Here is a 25532-nt window from a genome sequence, read left to right as displayed (position 1 = left end):
ATATATATATATATATATATATATATATATATATATATATATATATACCCAGTCTAAAAAGCAGTCAGTCAACCCTTCTTCATAAGGAATGTTAAATGCCCCCAGCCAAAAGTGAAAGCAGAGGAGGGGCCTGTGCTAACTCTAAGAGACTGGGGAGGGGAATATGTAACAAAAGGGCAAAGAAGGTAGACTTCATTTAATTTGTATTTGAGGATCATTATGTTTAAATGGCTAATAAGTCCAGTGTTTGATCAAAAGTCTTTTCTATACTTTGTAATTTCAAAACTGTCTTCTAGACCGCTGTTACTCTTTGGAGCCCTGACACTAATTACAGCTATGAAAATTAGATCTTTGAGTAACTGATAAATTAGCATTAATTGTCTTTAGAGAGAAGACAGTGATCTAATATTTCTGCCATTGTACAAAAGAAGGGGAGCTTGGATTAGTAGATAGAGGATGGACAACAAAGCTAGAAAGAGTAGGTTCAATCCAACCTCATACAAGTACTGACTAGGTAATCATAGGTAAGTCAATTAACCTCTCAGTGTTCTAGCAACTCTCTCTGACTATAAATTGCAGAGAAAATGCCAGCTTGCTTTGCTAGAAGGAATTTCCTCATTCCTTTCTTATGCCATAAAAATCACAGGCCTAATCCCTATCCTCTGAGTCAGTAAGTCAATAAATACACATTAAGTGCCTACAATGTGCTGATATTTTGTTACTTGCTAAGGACACAAAGAAAGACAAAAGGTAGTCAGTGCCTGTTCTCAAGTAGCGTACAATTTAATGGGGGAGACGACATGTGAACAGCTATTCTATAAACATAACAAACTCTAGGCAGGATCAACTGGGGATGATTAACAGAGGGAAGGCATTAGAATTAAGAGGAACTGGCAAAGGCTTTCTATAGAATGTGGGATTTTAACTGAGATTTAAAAGAAGCCAGGGAAGCCAGGAGGCAGAGATGACAAAAAGGCATATCTGGGAGGTATAACTAATTCTCTATCATTAGGAAAAACAGAGGGAAGATAGTAAAATTGAAATCTAATAAAAGGAATTACTAAAACAGAGAACTCTAAAGCAGTAAAATTTTGTTATTGTTGATCTTTTGACAGTGTTTAAATTATATTCTTTTCTCATTTCTGCATGTCCCCATTAAAATTTAAGTTCCTTTTAGAGCAGGATTTGCTTTTCTTATTTATAATTTCATACTGTCTAAAATTAAGACTGAGTATACTAGTACAAACTCAACAGATGTTTTTGCCTGACTCAGAAAGTTCACTTACCTGAAAGTATGGGGAATATGCAATCATAGGTAGCAAATAGCAAAAGTATTTTGTTTGACTTGAAGATTGAAAATCAACGCCCACCCCCAAATGACATAAAGGAAGTAACACATTGTAAATCACCTGGATAACTTTTTTACAAGAAGGCTAGGACACAAATTAGAGTCATTATGACTTTCTCCCTGAATTGACAAATAATAAAGAACTTTGAAGGAGCAAATATCAAACTCTTGAAAGTTACTTACTTTTCCTCAGAGACAAAAAAAAAAAAATACCTTGAATCCTTTCACTGAGAGTATTAAAGCTTTTATCCCCCTCAGTTGGCCATTTCAATTACAGAAGTTTTTTGCTTTTTTTTTTCTTTTTATACATTACTTCCAAAATTTATATAGTGATTTTCAAACAAATAGGCTAATAAGTTTGGCTTCATTTCAGAGAAAATCCCAAACACAGCTCATTCAAATTTTACTGGCATTTCTCCTTAAACACATTTTAGGCAATTGTCTTGATAACTTGACTCTCAATGTTTTCTTCAAGTTATCTAAATGAATGATATGAACATATTATGCTAGAACTGGAAGGGACTTTGGAAAACATTTAATCCAGTTTCCTCATTTTATAAACTGAAGGCCAGAGTGGTACCCCCCCTTTTTTTTCCTCTAAGATATATTGTTTTGGTGATAATGAAAATGATAACTTCATTCTCCCAAATATCCTTGCAGAAAGTCTTTTCAAAGTGAAAAAAAAAATCCCATATGAACTCATCTCTATTTTGAATCTCAGGATTTTATTTATAAATGGACCAAACAGATTGTTGCATTACATTGAATAGTCAATTATTACTGAAAATGGTCAAGCCCACTATGTAATACCAGTAATATTTTTGTAGATTTTTATCTTTTTAAAATAATTTTATAATGCAGTTTTACAAATCATAATTATTAATTATAAGATCAATCTTCTACACAAATGTACTTTGGAGAATTTTAGTTTAAATGTAAAGTAAAATACCCATTATTTTTACTTAATGACATCTTTGAGGTGCTAAGAATATGTGATTTAATCAACATCAAAACTCTTGAATATCAGTAGAAAAGTGTTTTTCCTGAAAGTTCTATTGCCATTCTATTAAAAATAAGATAAGCAAGTTAAAGAAATTATATTGTCTTAGTATTTTGCTTTTTTTTTTTTTGAAGGGGGGAGGCAGAGTGATTGGGGTTAAGTGATATGCCCAAGGTCACACAGCTAATAAGTAAGAGTCTGAGGCCAAATTTGAACTCAGATCTTCCTGACTCCAGGGCCAGTGCTCTATTCACTGCACCTCCTAGCCTCCCCTTGTCTTCGTATTTTGAAAAATTCATGAATATAAAAAATCATTTTGTTGACCTGAATCAGAAAAAAAAAAATATTTTTTAACTGCAATTATATTTTTTTTTGATAATTTAATCAAATTCTTATGGAAAACTTTTCATGACTTGTGGCTAGCATTTGATATCTTAATTGATTCTTTCTTGAAGGTCAAATGAAATGTATACCATGCTTCGTGAATATTACATTTAATCCAGAGTTTACAATGGATTACTGGATATTTTCTTTCCAGTAAAGAAAAATCTGTTTCTATGCAGAGGTTTAGGTAAATTCATGATACTTACAACAATGCTTTTAGGAAAATTCCTGCAAAAATAGCTTCAAAAGGAATATTGGCAAGAGGTTTGGGGTAGAAGTGTAGATTAGACTGAATTTTGGGGATCATAATTTTTCTGTATCAAGTAATTTCTATAAAAAAATACTAAACTAGTTAGGATAATATGATTTTCAAGTAATTCTGGGAAGTACAGGAATGAATTTTGAAGATACAAATATAGCTCACAATTTTTTTTTGGAGTAAAGATTTGGGGGGGTACTGGAGTCGGGAGAAGCTGCATTCAAATCCGAACTCAGACACTTAACACTTACTAGTTATGTGACCTTGGGCAAGTCACTTAACCCCAATTGTCCTACCTCCTCCCAAAAAGACAAAAAAAAAAAAGATTTGGGAGAGAAAGCAGAAGAGATTATTATACCTAATCTAGTTTTAATTCAAGTAATAAATTAATATTTTTAAATTTGACAGTTTCAAAAATAATTTCTATACTTTACTAAAACAGATCCTCTCTGGTAGAGAAAAAAAAAACTAAAGTATACATTAGTGTATATTCTTTAATTACTTATTAGATTATGCACCAATATGAAACTTATAAACAAATATGAACTAAGACCCAGTTTATTGCAAAATTATTGTACAGTAGTACAGGTTAAGTCCAAGTTCATTGAATGTGATCAAGTTTACTACATATTCAACCACTGTTCATGAGCTCTCATTTTTCTATGAACCTTCCCAACTATGCAGGATTCATCATGTGAAGTCATAGTAATACAAAAGAACATTTACTTAAAATGGAATGTAAACTAAGAAAGAAAAATAAAGCAACAAGCACTCTTACCTTCCATTTCCAAAACCACAACTGTCTAAATGCACAAGGAAGGTATGATGTAAGTCTTCTTGATTCCACTTCCCTTGAGGCTTATCAACGTGGCATTATAAATCAGTAAAATGAAAAAAACCACACATTCTTTTTTTTTTTTTTAGTCCACTCACTCTGCATTCCCTATGCTGTTGTATCAGCATTCAGTAGTGACCTAGAAAAGGGTAAAGGTCTGTGTATTGATTCACAGTACATGATTAGGGAAAAATTAACTATCTGGCACATTTCCCACAAGATTTGAATCAAGTAATGGAAGACTGAAGAAAAAGGACAAGGAGGAATTTAAGCAGCAGCCATCATGCCTCTGCTCATAGCCCTCAAATAAACTTTGTGCTATATAACACACTTATCAAGCCAGCAAAGGGAAGTCATCAACCTTTTTGGCCAAAAGATCAGGACCAAGGAGTCCCCCTAAATTCAATCACAACCACCCTAAAGTCCTACCAAAAGAAAAGTTTGCCATACGGAACACTAGGTCTGGAGTCAGGAAGACCTGAGTTCAAATGTGACCTCAGATACTTACTAGTATCTAAAATGTGACCCTGGGCAAGTCACATAAATCATCTCTCTTTTCTTTCTTAGTTTCTTATAAAAGGACCAAAGAGATTATTTCATTTATTTGCCTCAGTTTTCTAATCTATAAAATGCAGATATAAAAGCACTCACTTCCCAGGTTCTTGTGAGGATCAAATTACATCATCATTGTGTGGACTCAGAAGAGTGCCTGGTACACAATAAATACTATATAAATGTTAATTATTATTATTAAACTTAATATTTATACTAATTATCATAATATAGAATTACAATAAACTATTATGCTATTATAATATTATTGCTATTACTATTATTACATTAATTAGTTGTTCTCCAAGGCTTTAACTAATCCTAAATTGCATGTGTTCATGCTAACTCCCAATTGGGCTTATATCCAGCTATCTACAGTCCCGTACATCAATGAAGTCTTCACCTCTTTGTTCTAAATATCTAGGTGAGCACAAGCATACATCTTAGATGGTGCAAAATAATAGTGTGTGTGTGTGTGTGTGTGTAATGCACAGTGGGATAAAGACGCTAAATACCCAACAAAGTATATATGATACTAGTTGTTATTTTCAGATATGAGATAGGAATAAGCCTGTATATGTTATCCACCATTCTAAAAAAAAAAAACTTTGATGACTTCTTGACTAGACATGGGTGTCAATAACATTGTCCCTGACTTAAGCAAATGACTTAAATCAGTTCCCCTGAGATGGTCTAGGAACTTTAGAACATTCTACATAGACCATCATAGAGTATTTAGCAATTAAGCCCAGAAGCCTCAGGGATTAAAAGCTATTTCACCCTAGCAATGGATATGTGAAGTGCTTAAAGTTTTTAACTGTGACTTTTCAAGATGGGAATCACAGCTGGGAGGATATCTGTAGCTGTTACTTCCCCACACAAGAAGGAAAATCTCCTGTTCATTAATAGCAGGAATTCAACTCATCTATGGAGTTCCCTCCTGGAGCCACATTCATTTTCCTTTTCTTTTCCTTCCCATTCCCTAATACTACAACATCCCATTTCTCTTACAAGAGTTTGTTCACATCCTCTCATCATACATGCTGCAAACATTCCAAGACATCTAGAGTTACTTCTGGGGCCATGGTATTACCTGATGGGCTTCATACATGCTTGGGGGGTGGGAAGTGTTAATTCCAAACAGAACATGTCTTCCTTCTACTTGGAAAGAGTCGTTATCAGAGAAGGATAGCTATAGCACAGAGCATGGTGGAGAAGTTACCAACATCCTTATACATAAAATGACAATAATCTAACTCCTAGAGTTATTGTGAAGATAAAGTGAAATAATCTTTTAAAAGCAACTTGCAAACCTTAAAATGCTATATAAATACTAGCTAATTGTAATAGTAGTAAATTTATACAGTAATAATTAACAGTAATAAAAAGCCAATAATTATTATTAATAAACAATAACTTTATAAAAATTATTTAATTCTTATAACAACCCTGGGAGATAGGTGCTATATTATCTTTATTTAATGGTTGAGGAAACTGAGTCAAACAAAGATTAAATGACTTTCTCAAGACCACAATCCCTAATAAGTACCTGAGACCAAATGTGAACTAAGGTCTTGCTTATTCTAAGCCCAGAACTCTAACTATTGTACCACCTAAATTCTCTGGCTAGTTTTGTTTCACTGCAAATGCCCTTATGTATTGTAACCACATCACACTGAAGTACTGTAGCTCGACTGATTATAATGTCACAAAAGGACAAATGTGTCCATTCATGACATTGTTCCTATATGCTGCTGTAGCATTCTTTTACCCAGTATTGTGCTACATAAAATCTTTTAATGGCTAAATCTGTCAAATCAAACAATACATGCCTCCAAAACAGGTTTGCTACACAAAACAAATTCTCTACCTGTCATGTTAATTTACTTATTTATTTATTTTTTGCATTTCCTTATTTGGAATTACTTTGAGTCTAATCAAATACTGTTCCTAATCTTCATAGTTTTAGATTTGATCGTATTACAATTCCCCCTTTCCCTTATTTCTGCCCCTCTCTCCTGCTCCCCAGTTTCCTACTGAAGTTTATCAACATTGCTGTATAATTTGCCCTCAACTCTCCCAGGGATTTAGGGAGATTTGAAGGGAGTGAGACAGAGAAGTTATTTGCTTAACTTGGTAAAATAAAGAGAAAACACAACTTTGTATAGTTTGTGAGAACCCAAAATGAATCATGGAAAATATATCTGCTCTGACTGTAGAGATTAATAAAATGAAAGAAAATGGTAGGAATTTAATTTTGTAAACTCATACTCTAAATATAGGCTGGCAAGACTGTGTGTTTGAAAATCCAATATTGACTTGGATAACCTCAGTGTTGGGCAAACAGGGATATAACCTTTATCTATAGAATCTGTAACGAAATCTCCCTGGGAAACAAAAGCCCTTCAAATAAAAGATAGGAAGGATTACATATGTTTAGGAGCCAGTTATGTGTGACTGTCCTAAGTCAGAAACACTTGAATCTTTCTGAATGAGGCAGACCTGTGTGAAGTATTTTCTTAAACACAAGATTATTTTGAGCAACGACATAAACTGTTATAATATGTTGCAGTCAAGGCTTATCTTTCAAACTTAAATCGATGTTATACAATTTTTTTTTACCAAATGCTAAAATTGAATATTCCCGATGCCAGAAAGCTTCACTGCATATTTAGTTCATTGTTGCAGTTCCACGGGATAGCCTATAGATAGGGGAACTTATTTGTTTCTTTACTATTCATTCATTCCTTTATATATTTATTTTGACAACAAACACTATGCATTCAAATAAGATTTCAAGATATGACTGAAAAAAGCTATAGAGATTAAACAAAAATAATTATAAACTCTCAGTTGTCCCACCAGAATATTTTTAGAGTTTTAAAGGGCCTTAAAGATCATCTAACGGAAGTTTCTCATTTTATAGATAGAGAGACTGAGGCCCAAAGGGCAGGAGTGTATTTTCCATGGTCACATATTATTTTAGTACTAGAACTGGAACCAAAGCCAAGTCAGGGTAATAATAAATCTAATGTTCTTTCCACAATTTTGGTGTATTATTATTAATATTATTTTTTATTATTATTACTAACAACAACAACTAGCATTTATAAGGCAATTTAAGATTTGCAAAGCTTTTCATATATGTTATTTTATCTGGTCTTCATAACACCTTGGGGCTAGCCTTATACCCATTTTGTGTTGTTCAGTCATTTTCAGTTGTGTCTGATTCTTTGTGACAATATTTGGGGTTTTCTTGGTAAAGATATTGGAATGATTTGGCATTTCCTCTTCCAGATCATTTTACAAATGAAGAAACTGAGGCAAACAGGGTTATATGACTTGCCCAAGGTCATAGTAAGTGTCTAAGGCCAGATTTGAACTCAGAAAGATGAATCTTCCTGACTCCAGGCCTAGCATTCTATCCATTGCACTACCTAGCTGCCCTGAAAAAGACCTCTTACCAGAAAGTAAGAGTGTGGAATATCTAATCTTACTAGCTTGTTGTTGTTGTTTAGTCATTCAGTCATTCCCAACTCTTTGTGACCCCCATGGACCATATTGTCCAAAGGGTTTTCTTCATAAAGATACTGGAGTGGTTTACCATTTCCTTCTCTGATGGATTAAGTCAAACAGAGGTTAAGTGACTTGCCCAGGGTCACGCACCTAATAAGTATCTAAGACCAGCTATAAATTCAAGTTTTCTGAACTCCACTGAGTCACCTAGCAACCTAGAAAAACAGATTAGGAAAATCAATATGAGAGAAATCAAATGACTTTCCCAGTCATTAAATAGAGTCACTAAATGCCTAAGATCAGATTTTAATTGAAATTTTCCTAAGTCTAGAGCTGATAGGCCATCTCCAATCTTTACTTGGGACTTGATAAGAGTTGTTTGCCTCCTCAGATTACAAAAATAAACTAGAGCAGAACTCCTGAGATTTCTGACTTTAAAAGGCTTAGTTGTGCCTTTTTTGTGCTATTCCTGTATATATGCTGTTGTGAGGGGGTACATTTGTTACTTTTATTTGTTTGCTTCTTTAGTCCTTTATGGAATCTCCTTAGAATATATTCTGGTGCCAGAGGTCCCAGTGAAAACTATCCTCTATCTTTGACAGGTGATGAAATTGAATGTCCTCATTTATTTAGGTACTAATAAAAATGTATCTGGTAAAGCAGAAAAACTAATATTTATGGGGGGAGAGCTATGAATAAGAAAAAAAACTTGGAAAAATTTCAGTTTCCTTTTAGTTGCAAAGAATGACCCATTCTTAAAGTAAAAACAACAAGAATTATCCCTTTGAATCTCAGAGGTTATTTAGTCCAACCTATAAAATAAGCAAGAGGGGAGGCCAGGTAGCACAGCCAGTAAGAGTACCAGCCCCAGAGTCAGGATGACCCGAGGTGGAATCTGGGCTCAGATACTTAGCACCACACCCAGAAATAACTGGCAGTGTAACCTTGAGCAAGTTACTTAACCCCAATTGCTTTAAAAACAAAAACAAAAACAAAAGCAAGAATCTCCTTTTGTAATCCAGGTTGTGTCTACTATTTTTGTCTAATTGATCTCATATCTGAGAAGTATTGATATTCCAGCTCTAGAAGTTAGGTAGATATAGGAAGATTCCCTTGCCTAATTTTCAAATTGGATCTTTTTCTCTGTTTTCCTAGGCTAACTGGCATGAATCTTCCTTCTCCTGTTATCAGTAGCAAGAACTGGTTAAGACTCCATTTCACATCTGACAGTAACCATCGACGAAAAGGATTTAATGCCCAGTTCCAAGGTAAGAATTCTCCAGTCTGAGAAGTGAAATAGCCAAGGACATCTTAGATTCTCCCTTGTTGCTGAAGATGCAGGGGAGCAAGGGGGTAGTAGCCCCATTGGAATTTCAACTGTCCTTTTGGGAATTTAAGGTACTTCTTAGGTCTATAACCAGTAACTAATTGCTTCACTGATATTTCATTTAGTAGATATTAGAAAGGAAAAGTCTGGCAAAATAGGTAACATTTTCAGAGTTTCCAAGTGAAGTAGTTTATAAGTCAATAAGCACAATATAATGAATGTTCAATATTTTTATTCTCATGTGGGTAGCAAACCATAATAGAATTTTGTCAAGATAGCTCACTGGTCATAGCAAACACTCTTTTCAATAACCCAAAAGTCAACTCTACACATGGTTATCACCAGATGGTTAGCATCAAATCAGATTAATTATAACTTGCAGCCAAAGATGGAAAAATTCTATGCAGTCAGTTAAAACAAGACCTGGAGCTGACTATGGATCAGATAATGAGCTTCTTACTATGAAATTCATACTTATATTGAAGTAGAAAAAACCACCAGTCCATATAGATATGAGCTAAATATATCCCTTGTCAGTTTGAAGTGGAGGTGATGAATAGATTTAAGGGATTAGATCTGGTAGAAGACTACCTGAAGAACTATGGACAGAAGTTGACAATAATGTATAGGAAGCATTAAAAAAAATTCTGAAGAGCAAGAAAGAAAAATGTCTGTCTGATAAGGCTTCACAAATAGCTGAGGAAAGAAGGAAAGGGAAAGGAGAAAAGGAAAGAAAGAGGCAACTGAATTATAGCATTCCAGAGTATAGCGAGGAGAGATAAGGTTTTCTTGAAGTTAGAGAAACAAAAGAAAGCAATAGCACGGAAAAGACAAGAGATCTCTTCAAGAAAATTAAAGATATCCAGGGAATGTTTAAAAAATGGGAATGATAAAAGACAAAAATGATAGGGACTGGATAGAAACAGAAGAGATTAAGAAGAGGTGGCAAGAATACACAAAAGAACTATACAAGAAAAATCTTAACCTCAGCATGGTGTGGTTACTGATCTAGAGCCAGACATCCTAGAGAATGAAGTCAAATTGGCCTTAGTTAGCAAGCATTGATAACAATAAGGCTAGTGAAGATGATGGAATTCCAGCTGAGCTATTTTAAATCCTAAAAGGATACTGTTAAAGTGCTGCATTCAATATGCCAGCAAATTTGGAAAACTCAACAGTGGCCACTGGATTGGAAAAGATTAGTTTATATCCAAATCCTAAAGAAGGGCAATGCAAAGGAATGTTTAAATTACTGAAAAATTCACTTATTCCAAACCCCAGAAAGGTTATGCTTAAGATTTTGCAAGCTAGGCTTTAGAAATATTTAAACTAATAATTATCAGAAGAGAAGGCTAGTTTTCAAAGAGGCAGAAGAACTAGAGACCAAATTGCCAACATTTGCTGAATTATGGAGAACACAAGGGAGTTCCAGAAAAACATCTACTTCTGTTTCATTTACTACACTAAAGCCTTTGACTCTATGGATCACAACAAAATATAGAAAGTCCTCAAAGAAATAGGAATACCCAATCATCGTACTTGTCTCTTGAGTAACTTGTATTCAGGCCAAGAAGCAACAGTTAGAACTGAACATGGACAACAATCTCAGATACAGATAATACTATTCTGATGACAGAAGTGAGGATAAATTAAGAAGCCTCTTGATGAGAGTGAAAGCTGGCTTGAAGCTTAACATAAAAAAAAACAACTTAAGATCTTGACAGCTGATTTCATTACTTCATGGCAATATAGGAGAAGAAATGGAAGCACTGTCAGATTATATATTCTTGGGCTTAAAGATCACTACAGATGGTGACCATAAACATGAAATTAAAAGACACTTGCTCCTTTAAAGAAAAGCTATAACAAACCTAGACAGCTTATGAAAAAGCAGAAATATCGCCTTGCCAACAAAGGTCCATATGGTCAAAGCTATGGTTATTCCAGTAGCAATGTATGGCTGTGAAAGTTGAACTGTATAGAAAGATGAGTGCTACAAAATCCATGCTTTTGAATTGTGGTGCTGAAGAATAGTTTTTAGAGTCCCTTGGAGGGCAAGAAGATCAAATCAGTCAATACAAAAAGAAATCAGCTCAGACTATTGACTGGAAAGTCAAATACTGAAACTGAAACACATTTGTTATATAAGGAGTAGATGGGGCTCTTTGGAAAGGATACTGATGTGGGGAAAAACTGAAGGCAAAAAGAAAAGGGATCAGCAGAGGATGAGAGGGATAGATAATGTAATAGAAAAAATGAACATGAACTTGGATAGACTTCGAGAGACTGTAAAAAAATAAAAGGGCCTGGCATTCTGTGGTCCATGGGATCACAAAGAATAGGACATGACTGAACAACAACAAAAAACATACTATACCAAGGAAACCAAAAATGATTGCCTCATATCTTGAATTCTCTTGTTTCATATAATTGGAATTAAATTAGCCTGACAATAAATTACATCTGGTCACCATTTCCAAATTCTACCATGTCAACTCTAGCCTGCCTCCTACCACCAAGAAGTCAGACTCTGCCCCTAAAACCATTGCCTTTCATAAGTGAGCTTGCAGTTTATTTTGCCTGGAACCAGGTTCCTGCCATTTCCAAAATACTTTGCAGTACACATACCCTCACACTCCACCTCCTTTCCAGCTCTAGCTCACTTATAAGTATTGTCTTTCTGTATTAGAAAATAAGTTCCTACTAATGTATTGTTGGTGGAGTTGTGAACTGATCCAACCATTCTAGAGAGCAATTTGGAATTTTGCCCAAAGGGCAATCAAACTGTGATTCCCAAAGAGAGCATAAAAAGGGGGAAAGGATCCACATGTACAAACAGATTTATAGCAGCTCTTTTTGTGGTGTCAAAGAATTAGAAACTGAGGGGATGCCGGAAGGCATGAACTCACATGACTCAGTGCCTAACTAGCCCAATGTCAACAGGTGTGAAAGTCTTTCTGCAAGCAAGCCTCCCCCAAGCAAACTACTCCCTAAATAAGCTTCTCCTTAGGCAAGTTAGTCCCCCCATATAAATCTCCCAGAATTACCTGATGTACTCTATTTGACTCAGGGAGTGTCACAGCTGTGAACTCAGCTGAAGTTCAAAGCAGCAAGACCTCCATGATTGAAAAACCTGTATAACTTTAGACTTGGGAAACAACCCATGCTCCAAGGGAAAGAGGAGTAAATGTGGTCACATAGGCCTATTAGGGGATAGGGAAGATCTTATATTCCATCAACTCTACAATGACTAGGAGATAAACATTCTGGGCCTCAGTTTTCTCCTTTGTGAAATAAGGAGGCTGGAATAAATAATCTTAAAATCCCTTTCAGCTCCACATCTTTTATCCTATGCTGGAAGTCAGGGCTTGGAAATATCTTTATGTGTAATTTTTTAATGTCTTTGTCATAGAGAGATTTTATGTCTTTAGTATAATGGGTATGAGAAGCAACTTGGTATTACTTCAGAAAAAGACAATCTCAGTCAGAAAGACCTGTATGAATCCAAATTTAGCCTCTGAATAGTTATATGACCTTGGGAAAGTCCCTTAATCTCTCAATATCACTTTCAATTGCCCCAGGCATCTCTTTAAAACTGTAAATTATAGAATATTTCCTGATCTGCATTAGTAGAGGGAGTTTCCTCATGAAGATTTCCTAATATTAATGAAACCACAGGCCTGGGAACACACATACACACACAGAAAAAATTTCATAATCAACAAGACAGAATCAGAAGATTACTTCAAGTTTCCACAACTAGTTTATGGCTTAGGGCTAAAAACAATGACAATACTAATGTTTATAACCTTTTTTTTATACAAAAGGGAGAGTTCAAGTGCAGGGTATGTATGGTGGGTATATGTATAGAGATATCCAAATATGATTATATATAAGTACAGAAGGTGTCTAAAAAAACCAAACTTTCTTTAATTAAAAATATTTGACATTGCAAAACTCATCTATATCATCTATATATATATATATATTCGTATATATACACACATGTATATTGCCTCATTTAATCCTCAACCACTTTATAAAGGATTAAATTCCTCCAGTCTCCTTTAAAAAGGAGGAAACTGAGTCTCAGAGATGTCAAATGATTTAATACTTAGCATTGACATGGTGTTTACTATGTACCAAGCACTATACTAAGGACTTCACAAATACTATCTCATTTTATCCTCAAAAGAACCCTGGAAGGTAGGAGCTGCTATTTTTCCCATTTTACAAATGAGGAAGCTAAAGCATAGAGAAATCAAGTGACTTTTGCAAGATCATATAGCTAGTAAATTTCTGAGGCTCATTTTGAATGTAGGTCTCCCTGATTAATACACTATCCACCACACCACCTAGGTGCCTAGATTTGTCCATCAATGCTAATTCAACTATTTAGTGTTTTATGTGGTATGTGAAGCCAGGTCTGTCCAGATCCTACATTCAACATTCTTTCCATGACCTTAAACTACGAAAATAGTTCATGATTTTTTTTTCTAATAGGGTCCCTTTATAGAGTTCTTTATAGATATTAAGGGAGAAAATTTCTTATGGAGTTAAGGCTTAAAAATAAATTTGCCCTCTTTCAGGCAGAATATTTTCCTTTTTAAAAAAATTGATGGAAGCTAAAGAGGTCAGTTTAAGTTTGATGTTAGGAAAATCTTACTAACCAATAGTCATCCAAAAGTGGAATGGCTTTCCTTGAGAGGCAGTAGGTTTACACTCCTCAGAGTTCTCCAAGGAAAGGCTGAATAACCACTTGTCAAATGTATTGATGATAGAACTCCATTACTTTATAGATTACAGTAGTTGACCAACAAGTCCCTTTCAACTCTGAAATTCTTTGCTTTTCTTTTTTGCTCAGCCCCTTACAATGTGAACTAATGTGACTACAGAAAAGGTGTTATGTAGCTATAATATCATATAGTATAGAAGTAGAGATCATCTGATCCAAAGCTCTTGGTTTATGGATGGGGTGATTGAGGTTCATAGAAGAGAAATGATTAGCTTAAGATCACAGAGGCCATAAAACCGTTAGAGATAAGTCCTTTGAAGACAAATTTAGTATTCTTTTTATACTTTGGCAACTCAAATGCTAAAGGCACCTTAAATCTCTCTATAAATGTCACCATTATTATTATAAATACTACATGAAACATGTTAAGCAGGAATACACTTAGTAAGATGAAGGTATATAGCAATTTTGATCTAATGGGAAATAGCATGATATAAAGATCTGTGGGATTAGAGGACCTGGGTTCAAATTCCACCTCTGACATTTGTTAATTATATAACGTTGGGTGAATTACTTAACCTTTCCTCATCTGTAAAACCAGGGGGTTGGTTCTCTCACCTCTAGACTCTATGATCCTACTTTGAATGTAACTGGATATGTAGATTCATTAGTGTCTGGTAGTCTATTTCTCTGCAACAAAACTCGCTGGTTTGGGGATGTCACCAGTTAGTTGTTGCTTCCATAAAGACAGAGCTTTAGTCACATGAATTCCTTCCTTCTTCAGGTTATACATTCAGGTACATGAGGTATAGTAACACAAAGGAGAACATGATGAGCACCACAAAAGATAGACATTTCTATGGGAGTCCAGGGGGAAAAAAAAGCTAGTCTTTTTTGTGAAAGGGGATTCAGGGAAGAGTCTCCTGCATGGAGCTCTTTGGTTTTTTTTTTTTTGTTTGTTTGTCTGGGTTTTTTTTTGCTTTTTGGAGGCAGGGAGGCAGGGCAATTGGGGTTAAGTGACTTGCCCAAGGTCACATGGCTAGTAAGTGTTAAGTGTCTGAGGCCAGATTTGAACTCCAGCCCTCCTGACCATGGAGCTCTTTAAATTGGCCAGAGTTTTCACAGGTAGAAGTAGGAATGAGAGTGTTTCAGGTGGCAAGAATGTTCCAAGAAAATGTATGGAAGCAGGAAAATATAGCACTTCATTGAAGAAATAGAAAATATTCCAGTTCACTAGATCATAAAGTACATGAAAAAACCTTAGAGAGATAAAGGTGAAATTATAGGCTTCTTGTTGTCCTTGAATGACAGTTTATTAAGCCAGAATGTCTGCAAGAGCCACTTTAGAGTACTTGTAGCCCCACAAACCATATGTTACACAGCATATTTGTTGTCTCGTTGTTCCACCACAAGCAAGAGGAAAAGAATTAAGAAATCTTTGGGAAGGGAAGATTTAAATAGTATAGTTTCAAGGTTCTCAGATTCTATCAGGTTTTGCCAAGTTGTAAAGGCTTCTAGAATTACCTGGCATTAACCAATGTAGTCTGTTGTCTGAGCCCTACCTAAGTTTAGAAAGGCTCATCATTAGAAGTTTGGCTGTTGAGTAATTTTTTTTAATGCAAGTCATGAATATTATCTATTAAGGAACAGAAGAATTATTGTTTAGGGGGAGTGAGTATGCTCACTGATAAAATAATAGATATTTTCAAATGCTGAAGCATGAAGAAATTAATACAAACTTGGGATTTGAGTAGGTAGTAGGAAGCCATTGAAGGTATTTGAGCAAGAGCAATGATGTCAGAATGATACATTTGGAAGATTAATTTAAACATGAATTTGAGGGCAGTGAGACTGGATGCAGAGAGATGAATACACATGGCATTCTGATTAGAAAGTTAGGAACACTGACTGTGAGCTTAGAGATCCTGTTTTAAATCCCACTTCTGATATTTACTACTTGTGTGATCTTGGCCAGTTCACTTAACCTCCCTCTTTCTCAGTTTCCTCATCTGTAAAATGAGGGGGCTGGATCAGATAATTACTGAGGTCCCTTCCAGCTCTAGAGTTCTGATCTTAGGGTCCTGGATGTGAGAGACAATATAGTAAAAAAAAAAAAATTCAAAAGGTCAGTGACTGATTATAGGGAAAGGGAGAAGTCAGTGTTAACTGGGAAGTTCTGAGCCTAATTAACTGCAAAGAAAAATGAGTATAATGCTTTATAATTCACAAATGCAAAATGTTATTGACATTCCCCCCTGTAATAGGAGGGATCAGGGATGTAAGTGAATAATATATTTCTAAGACTTTTGTTTTTGTTTTGTTTTATGAATGTGGTCTGTTTGAGTTCCAGAGATGTTGATGACATTTTAAAATGTTGTTTATGTTTTATTTGGTTATATAAATAATTCCTTTTTTATATTTGTATTTTCAATAGTTTTCTCTTCAAATTTTCTTTCTTCCCAAGCTCTTTCATTTTCTCTTGAATTTTGTTTTTTGAGTGACACAAAAGTCACTCAAAGAATTAACGTGTTTTTTTATGAACTAAACACATATTTATAGGTATTGTATGTAGTTTATACTTGTAAAATACACTTTTTTTTGGAGGGAGGAAGGCAGGGCAATTGGGGTTAAGTGACTTGTCCAAGGTCATGCAGCTACTAAGTGTTAAGTGTCTGAGGCCAGATTTCAATTCAGGTCCTCCTGACTCCAGGGCTGGTGTTCTATTCACTGTGACACCTAGCCATCCCTGTAAAATACATTTTAAAATATTTTGAATAAACTCTATATATAACATTTTAATTCAAAATGTATGACGTATTCACAATGTTTCTGATTTTTTTCACTTCTATTCCACTTTTGTTGGCACTCCCAACTGCTACCCAAATTCAGACCTACAGATCTTCTTGCCTAATCTATTGTATTAAAATATATAAAACTCATTAAAACAAGTATACTCAAACAAAACAAACTCATATCAACCATGTTTTATGTATATGTATGCACATACATGTCAGATTTTTATGTGTATGCACACATAAGAAATGTATTTATAATCATATATGACATGGTTAATATGAGAATTTGTTTTTCTTTTGATGTATATGTGTATATATATATATATATATACACACACACACACACACATTCCACATCTATTTACTCTCTATCTGGAGAGTTTTCAAGTTTTTTTTTAAGTAACTTTTTAAAGTAACTGATATCTCTGACCTTCTGAATAATTGTTATAATTGCTTCACTTTTTGTTTGCTTGCTTTCCCAGAGTCATTATTAGGCACTTTCTGTAGGTTCTGTTACTCACATTAGCTTTAGATCACAAGCATCTTCTTGCCATTGAGTTCTGATCAGAGCAACAAATATATTTTTGTAGTAGTGGACTTGTAGGCAACCTAACATAGAGGCAGACCTCACTTTATGTTTGCCTTGACCTACACTGCTTCTCAATGAGGTTAATGTATTACAACCAGATCAAGAAACAAATCAGAAACTTGTTAATTGTCCAAATCAGTGTCTAAGCCCCTATCACATTAACTCCACTAGTTGCTTTTCATGGCCATGTAAACATGTGGAGTGCTTAGAGTTTGGTCAAACATTAAAAATGCCAAGGCGATCCATTGCATCCTGGGCCATTGCCAGTAATCCTGACTTTTGTCTTGCCACTAGACTCCAATGACTCTAGAAGAGAGTGAAGCTGACATATTTGTACAACTCTGCTGCCTCCCTTAAATCTCCGTCACTCAGGAGTCAAGATGTCACCCTATGGTGATGTCATTGGTCCTCGTCTAAAAGGAGAGAGAAACAACAACACACGATTGATTGATTGATTGACCATCTAAGAGTGGGCATAATACCAAAGCTCTATCCTGGTCCTTCTCTTCTAACTATTCCCACCTAGCTCACTTCTCACCTCACTACTGTAAAACAGTTTTTCACAGTTGAGAGACTGGGCTGGAAGAAGGAGGTGGAAAGTGCCTTATGGTAGTACAGATGAAAATGACTGCTTTGGAACAGGTGGAAGATGTCTAGCCTAGCCCCAAGCAGTCTTTCCTCAGGGAACATGCTGTGCCCTAGCTGTTGTCTGGGGGTGGGGGTATACGTGTAGATACATTAGCAATTAAAGTTTATGTAATTTCTTCACCTTAGGTACCTTGCCTGATGTTGTGGATGATAACCCTTACAACTTGTAGGGAGTTATTAAGAATTTAGCAGATTTATTTTGAATCAAAACAGTCCACAAAAATAAGAATCTTTAGGGTAGAGAGTATTTCATGTTTGTCTTCTTATTCCCAACTCCTAGCTAATGTCAGCTACTTCATAATGCTTGCAAATGATTGGTTAGGTATATGGAGTGTTCAAGGACTAGCACGTCTGATGTGAAGACTTGCCAGGCTCTTTTTAGAGCTGCTCTCCTACCTTTGGTTTCCACAAGGCACTCAGCTCTCCCTCGTGGCTCCAAGAAGCTGTAGGAGGTGCAGTGGCTACACCCTATAAACCCTCTCAGCAGATGAGCTAAACCAGTAACCAAGAGGGATTTAAATCTGTTGGCAAGTTAGGGGAGTGTCTGCCTCAAGCATGTGAAGACTTCCCCCCGCAGAATGGGCAGATGAGAGAAATTTGTTCCAACAGCTATGAAGGAGGCTAAAGCAGGCACTGTATAGTGCTTAGAGCTTGGTCAAATATTGAAGATGCCAAGGTCATCCATTGCATCCTGGGCCATTGCCAATCATCCTGACTTTTGTCTTGCCACTGGACTCCACTGACTCTGGAAGAGAGTGAAACTGACAAATTTGTGCAACGGTTGCCTCCCTTAAATCTACTTCACTCAGGAGTCAAGATGTCACCCTATGATGATGTCATTGGTGCTCTTCTAAAAGGAAAGAGAAAAACAACACATGATTGATTGATGGATTGAACATCTAAGAGTAGGCATAATACCAAATCCCCATGCTTGACCCTTCTTTTCTAATTACTCCCCTCTAGCTCATTTCTCACTTTACCCCTTTAAAAGAGTGTAGAAGGTGGCCCAACTAATAAGCGTTGAGATAAGATTAGAGGTATAAAGGGACATATTTTTTTCCTACAGCATTACAACTATGGAAACCTCCTCATCCATCCTTCCTTACCAATTTGAGGAAGCAAAGAAATTAAAAATTAGATTCTTGAGTCTGGCTAGTCCACTGTAATGCAAATAAATTTGACCTCACTCCCACTTTATCCAGAGGGAGAATAAAAAAGGTGGGGACAGAAGATTTAAGTACTTATTCTGAGATAACAACTTTGTGAGGGTCAAAGTAAGAGACAATAATGGGAGATCAAGAATGAAATCTAAAGAAAAATCTAAGACTAGATCCACAAAGAGGTAGCACACTATGATAGAAGGTGACCTAAAGGTGCCATCACGGGCCATGAGTTCAAAGCTTATCTCAACCACTTGCACTAGTGCTTCAGGTTAGTACTTTGGGTTTTAGTTTTCTCTTATGTAAAAGGAAGGGATCAATCTGGATAACCTTTAGGAGTCTGATTAAAACCCCAATTTTTTTAAACTCCATTCTCCTATATTCAAGTAGGTATCAAATATATACTTGCATTTGGAATCTCTAACAGTTAGTTATATGTAAAAGAACATTCCACTGTCACTGTAACAGTATCCAAGCACTTCAATAGATAGGGACTTTTTTTTCCTCCCTTTTAAAATGTCATCATAAATGTGTTGCTCATTTTTTTTATTAATTATTAGAATGTGTTTGATTGTGGTGACTTAATTAGTATTTGCACATGCTCCAGAAGCTGACTATTCATTTTGCACATTCTGTACATGCTGATGATCTTTAGCAATTTCTCTAAAACTCATACAGTGTAAGTAGAACATACAATGAAGAGGAAGTCTCTGCTTCACTGTTTGAAGATCTGAACTTTAGACTTTTCAGGTTCACTCAGAGAACCAGAACTGGCCATTCAGATTCAGTCCCCTGAAGATATCCACATAATGTAAATCGCAAACACCATCAAATATTTTTTTCTTGCAGTAGAATATAAATGGGTTGCCCTGGAAGAACCAAGAAAGAATTCCTTAAATCCCTCTTATTTCTTCATGGGATGTGAGTCCCTTGACAATGGAGATAGAAGAGAAATTTAGGAGGGCTGTACCAATTTCTTTCTTGGCTTACCCCCTACAATAGACTGATAGACTTGTTGAGAAATAGGGGAAACATCATTTATGTCAGTTGACCAATATACAAGTGTTGAGATTAATCCCAAAGAACTGTGTTCTGATTCCTTGGGGTCTATTTGATTGCTTTATCTTATCTCTACTGTCATTTCCATTCATTTAGTGATTTTGATATCACTAAGTAGATTCTTATTAAATATTGGTTGAAACAAATTTATTCATTAACGTTAGTCACTCAATAAACACGTGTAGTAAGCCTTATGAAAAATTAAGTGCAAGGCTCTGGAGAAGATAGAAATAAGATATCATCATGAAACTTACAGTACAATAGGGCAGGAAGAATAGATTCAACCTACAAAGAATGTAATACTGTACAATAAATTTACAAGCAGTATAATGGAGAAGAGTATGTGAAAAGGGCTTAAAACTTACAAAGCACTTTGCATAGTGTAAAGGAAAAATTCCCTAGTGTTCTCTGACCTCATATTATTTACTTTCATTAAATATCCCTCTTCCATTTTAGAGTAGTCAGCCAAATAGAAAGTCTCTTGAGTGTCCTCATGGAAGAGAGGTAAATTCAAGGAATCCTAAAGGGGCATATGGTTAAGAATAAATGGCATGTCAATCAATCAATAAACATTTATTAAGTGCCCACTATGCTCTGGAGATACAAAAAGACACACAAGATAAGAGATAATTTAATGGAGGGAAGGTACTGGAATTAAAAAGGGGTTGGGGAAGCTTCCTGTAGAAATTTTGATTTTAGTTCTGACTTAAGTAGAGACTACTAGGTTATCTTCCCTGATATTCACCATTGGCAGAGATCCAATTGTCCTTAGATACCTAGATTGGAAGAGCTGGAAGGCATCTTAAAAGCAAATATAGTCTGAGACCTCTTACTTTGCATAAAAGGAAATTGATACTCAGGAGAAGATATGGGCCTAAATTCATACAACTAGGTAGTGTTAGACCTGAAGTCTTGGTATCCTAACTACTAATCCATTGTTTTCCAGTACATCTCATTATCTCCACAACAACAACACACCCCAAAAACTTTGAAACCTAAAAAAGGATGAAATAGAATAGAAGGCAGTGGGGTAGAAACTTGTGAGATCTAATTTTAGACTCAATGAGAAGAAAAACTTTCTATTAAGAAAGAAAATGGGCTGCCTCTAGACATAGTGGGTTCTATAAGACTGGATTGAGACTTTCAATCAAACATTTTTTTAAGTAATTGTTGAAGTATGTTGCAGAGGGATTTCCTGGCTTGGTTATGGTTTGATTTAGTTAGGCTTTAAAGTTCCTTCTAGCTATAAGATTCTGTGATTTTGTCATCATAAACTTGTGGAGTTGACAGTTGGAAGTAACCTCAGGGATTATATAAAATAAAAACTAAAAGATAGTCTCCAAGAAAACAAAGCAGTGACAAATACTCTGCTGCTTTCCTCGTCAGTAGGACCATAAAGAGGATTCATAAATACAATTTGAAGAATACTAGGAAGACAACCCCACCCAAATAAATATATCCTTTATACCAAGGGTTTTTAACCTCGGGTCTGTAAAATTATTATTATTGCTGTTGTTATGCTAATTATGGCTCAATATAATTGGTTTCTTTTGTAAACCCTTGTATTTTATTTCATTCATTTGAAAAAAATTCTGACAAGGAGTCTGAAAGTTTTATCAGGCTTACTAAGAGGATCCATGACACAAAATTTGTTAAGAACCCCATTTCTAACATTGGTCCATAACATTGACCAAATTGTCTTATGCCTTTGGGCTAACAGAACCTTTTTTTTTTTTTAAGTGTAACAGGTGATAGGGAATAGATGCACAGGTGTTGGATGTCCCTGATGGTTGTACAGCAATAGCTATCCACACCTGCTTAATTTCCCTGCAAGGAACAGAAAGTAATGCAGGTACTTTATCAATTACTTAAATAGCAAGGGAGTGTGGAACATAATTTAGGCCCCTGGTGGTGCGACCCTGAAGCCACCAGCCTTATAAGCGGCTTCATTGGATGGTATGCAGTGCATATTCACTGATGTGATGTTATTTCCCCTAGTTCAGGCTGCTCTAGCAACACCAGATGGGACTGTAGTCACAACCACCTGCTGCCCCTTTCCCATGTAGAAGCCTTTCTACTCACCTCTTCATGGAAGAAATGTCAGCGATTGGTGGACTGAATAACTGTTAAGGAGAAATCCATGTAAATAGTCAAATAGTCAAAGGACAGGACTGAGTTGTGTGCCCCCTCTCTACAAAATTTTACCCTACCTCTTGACCTGTTATATAGCATCAACCCTTGAGATCATGGGCAGTTGATACTAGGCATGAAGTTTGAATACTTTTAGGAAGGAAGTTGCTTTTTTTCTGCTTGTTATTCCTCCCTTGAGTGTAGATAACTGAATGTTGGATAAAAAAAAAGACTAAAAAGAAATAAATTTCCCCTCATATGGAGAAACTCTAGTTTCAAATGAACTCCTAGATCTGCCAAAAGGAGAAATCATCCCCTTAACTGTCAAGTGAGAAACCAAACTGTCCTTGATACAAATTCCTACTTGGTTCCCTCTAGCACATAGGGTTATCTAAGTGGAAATTTAGACATAAAATTTCTTCTGGCTCCCTACAGCACAAAGAGCACTCATAATATTTACTAATGGACTTTTCCAAAGGGTACATATATCCAAGTGCAGCTCTGAAATCTCTCAGTAATAAGACAAGAAGATTTAGTTCAAAGAGAACAAACAAATTTAGATAAGCCTTGTAAACATGTTAGGATTAATCCAGAAATGGATTAACCACTCAGAATTTATTAGAGTCAGTTCTTGACACTGGATGAGATCCCTGCCACACTAATAATTACATGCTAAGGCCCAAGGGACTGGGGTGGTTCACCCTCTCTTTATTAAGGGATCACTCTTTTCTGGACTCACGCACACAAGTAATCACCTAAAACAAGGGCCAGACTTGTTTTCATACATTTTTGGCTCATTACAAACCCACTTTTGTGCCCTGAGACAAAATTATTTAAATCTTTGACTTGGCTCCTGTCTATAGTATCCCCAAAGGGAGAGAGAAGGAAAGAACTCAATGTACAATATGACTCAGATATGGCAAAGATATTTATTTCCTACATATAAAAGAAAATCTTAATGTGAAACTCTCAGAAGTACTCATTGACAAACTTAAGCAACAAGAAATAACTATGCAATATCAGGACTGAGACTTAAACATTGTAACTTGGAGCAATTTGTAGCTGCTAATAAGCATTGTTCTGTCTCCTTGGCTCTGCATTGTTCAAACAACTCCTTCTATAACTATGTCTTTCTCAAGTAAGACTAGGCCTTGATCTCCTTTCTCTGTTGATAATATCCTTTCTAATATAGAAACTTTCCATATCATCAGTCAATTCTAACTAAGAACTCATCATTTCTAAATTTCCCAAAAATGAAAGGTGATTTCCAAGACTGGACACATCTATTTCAGGATTGTTATTTAGTCAACTATACTCAGCAAATGAAACATAAAGTAGAAAAGACAGTTTCAATCTCAAAGCCCAAAATCAACTCACCTAGTGGAGCAGCTGCTCTAACTGCAACATGGGACCATTTCCCACATAGCTAAGGGGAAGTTTTCCCTTCCTTCTGCCTATCCCCTCATGAGGAATTATATGCCACATGCAATGTTAAACAAAAAAGAGAAAAAAAGATCTTTTTAAAGCCCACTGAGTCATAAACTCTTTTTCTTCATCAGTCAATAAAACATGACTTTGTTATTCCCAAAGAGTCAAGCACTGAGCTAATGGTCAGAAATAAGTGTAATGGGAATGTAAATTTGTAAAATGTTCCCTGCCCCTAGGCTGAAGTGCACCTGGAGCCTGGGGTGGGAGGCTTGTTTTTCAGTAGATACTTCTTGATTGGCTGGTGAGTCAATAAGGTTGTTACATTCTCTGAGCCAGGAGAAGGCTATATAAGCCCTGATGTGTAGCTTTGTTTTGGGGCTCACTTTGAGAAGTATTCTGTGATTTGATCTGGATTCTGGAAAGCCACCGTTGAGAGCCCACCCCACCCCACCCCCACCCCCCTTCCCGCTTTGAAAAACCCAGATGTTGAAACCCAGATGTTGATTGGGTATGGATGTAATGGTTGCACAGTTTGAAATCTGTCTACTTGATCTGTTTCTGTCTTGATAATTCTGTCTGTATATTCTGAAGTTTGGGGTGCTGACCTCTTTCCCCTGAACTAGGTAACCGATACATGTTTGACTGATTAAAGTAAGCTTGTTAACCCATTTTGAGTTGCTTTCCTTTATCAAAGCAGATCTAAGAACCTGTGGTGGCAGCGACCCTGGGGACGCTGGGGTGCTTGCTGCTACGATAAGTTAGTTCTATATATGCTTTGCTATTCATACATTTACTAATATGAATAAGACTATTAAAATGTGTTATATAACAAATCTCTGGGTATAGGACTGTCACCTTTGTGTTTGTAATCCCCAAAGCCTAACATATAGTTGGTGCTTAATAAATTCTTGTTAATTGATTATTACCCCATTTTACAAATGAGAAACCTGTGGCCCATGTGTTGTGGTTTAAACCCAGAGACATCAAAAACTGTTGTGATTTCATGATGTATTATGGTGGAACCGTCTCAAAGAATTCAGTGAGACCACCTCTAATCCAAATATAGGCATTTATTGAGATTGATGTCTCTCATGAAGGAAGCTATTCTAAGAGGAACCAGCAACTTTAGAGAAAGCAAGATGGATTTTTATAGGGTAAAAATGCTATTACATAACAGAAATCATGAATATTAAAAAGGCAGGAGGGGTTTTTTAAGGGACTAGGTGATGGAGGAGGGGTCCAATCTATGGTTCAGTGGTTTAAACATTCTGGTCATTCTGTCCTGCAATTGGCTAGCTATTGTGATCCTGTCTGGTTGAGACAGATAGATATTGTGGTCCTGTCTTGGGCTAGATGGATGATGCAATTGTGATTGAATACAAGAATACACATGTTTCTGTGGGAATGGGTCTGGGGTCAGTGACTAGATAGAGGCAGTAACTAGGTTCCTATCACATGGACACACCTGCTGTTTCTGTGGGAACTAAGAGTTCAGGGACAGACCTGTTGTTCCCATGAGCAGTGAGGCATATATGAAGAAGTTAGGACATTGGGGGGCAGGAGAAAGGACTAAGTAGGTACAGTGGGCCATGTAATGAAGTTAGAATATTGGGGCTGGGGGCAGCTTTATTAGGATTCCATCACATGGAGGTTGTAATATGCCCATAGTAACACAGATGCTAGTGACAGGCCTTGACTTTAGGTAGAATAGAGCAGAATGGAATAGAATAGAATAGAATAGAATAGAATAGAATAGAATAGAATAGA

At 35.9% G+C, this 25532-nt stretch overlaps 1 protein-coding gene across 1 annotated transcript in view; it reads left to right on the top strand.

The window, feature by feature from the left end:
• Positions 1-25532, top strand: part of CSMD1 (CUB and Sushi multiple domains 1) — a 2654573-nt gene that overhangs the window by 1538151 nt on the left and 1090890 nt on the right. The window contains exon 6 of the mRNA XM_069065406.1: positions 9050-9162. Within this exon, the coding sequence (XP_068921507.1) occupies positions 9050-9162 (113 nt within the window). The remainder of the gene's footprint in view (positions 1-9049; positions 9163-25532) is intronic.

Source organism: Petaurus breviceps, unplaced genomic scaffold, assembly GCF_028583685.1.
Source record: "Petaurus breviceps papuanus isolate PSGF00001 unplaced genomic scaffold, PetGlider_PUasm1.0 90686, whole genome shotgun sequence".
Classification (NCBI taxonomy): Eukaryota; Metazoa; Chordata; class Mammalia; order Diprotodontia; family Petauridae; genus Petaurus; species Petaurus breviceps.
The sequence above is the reverse complement of the archived record's forward strand: the minus strand, read 5'-3'. Positions and strand labels throughout refer to the sequence as shown.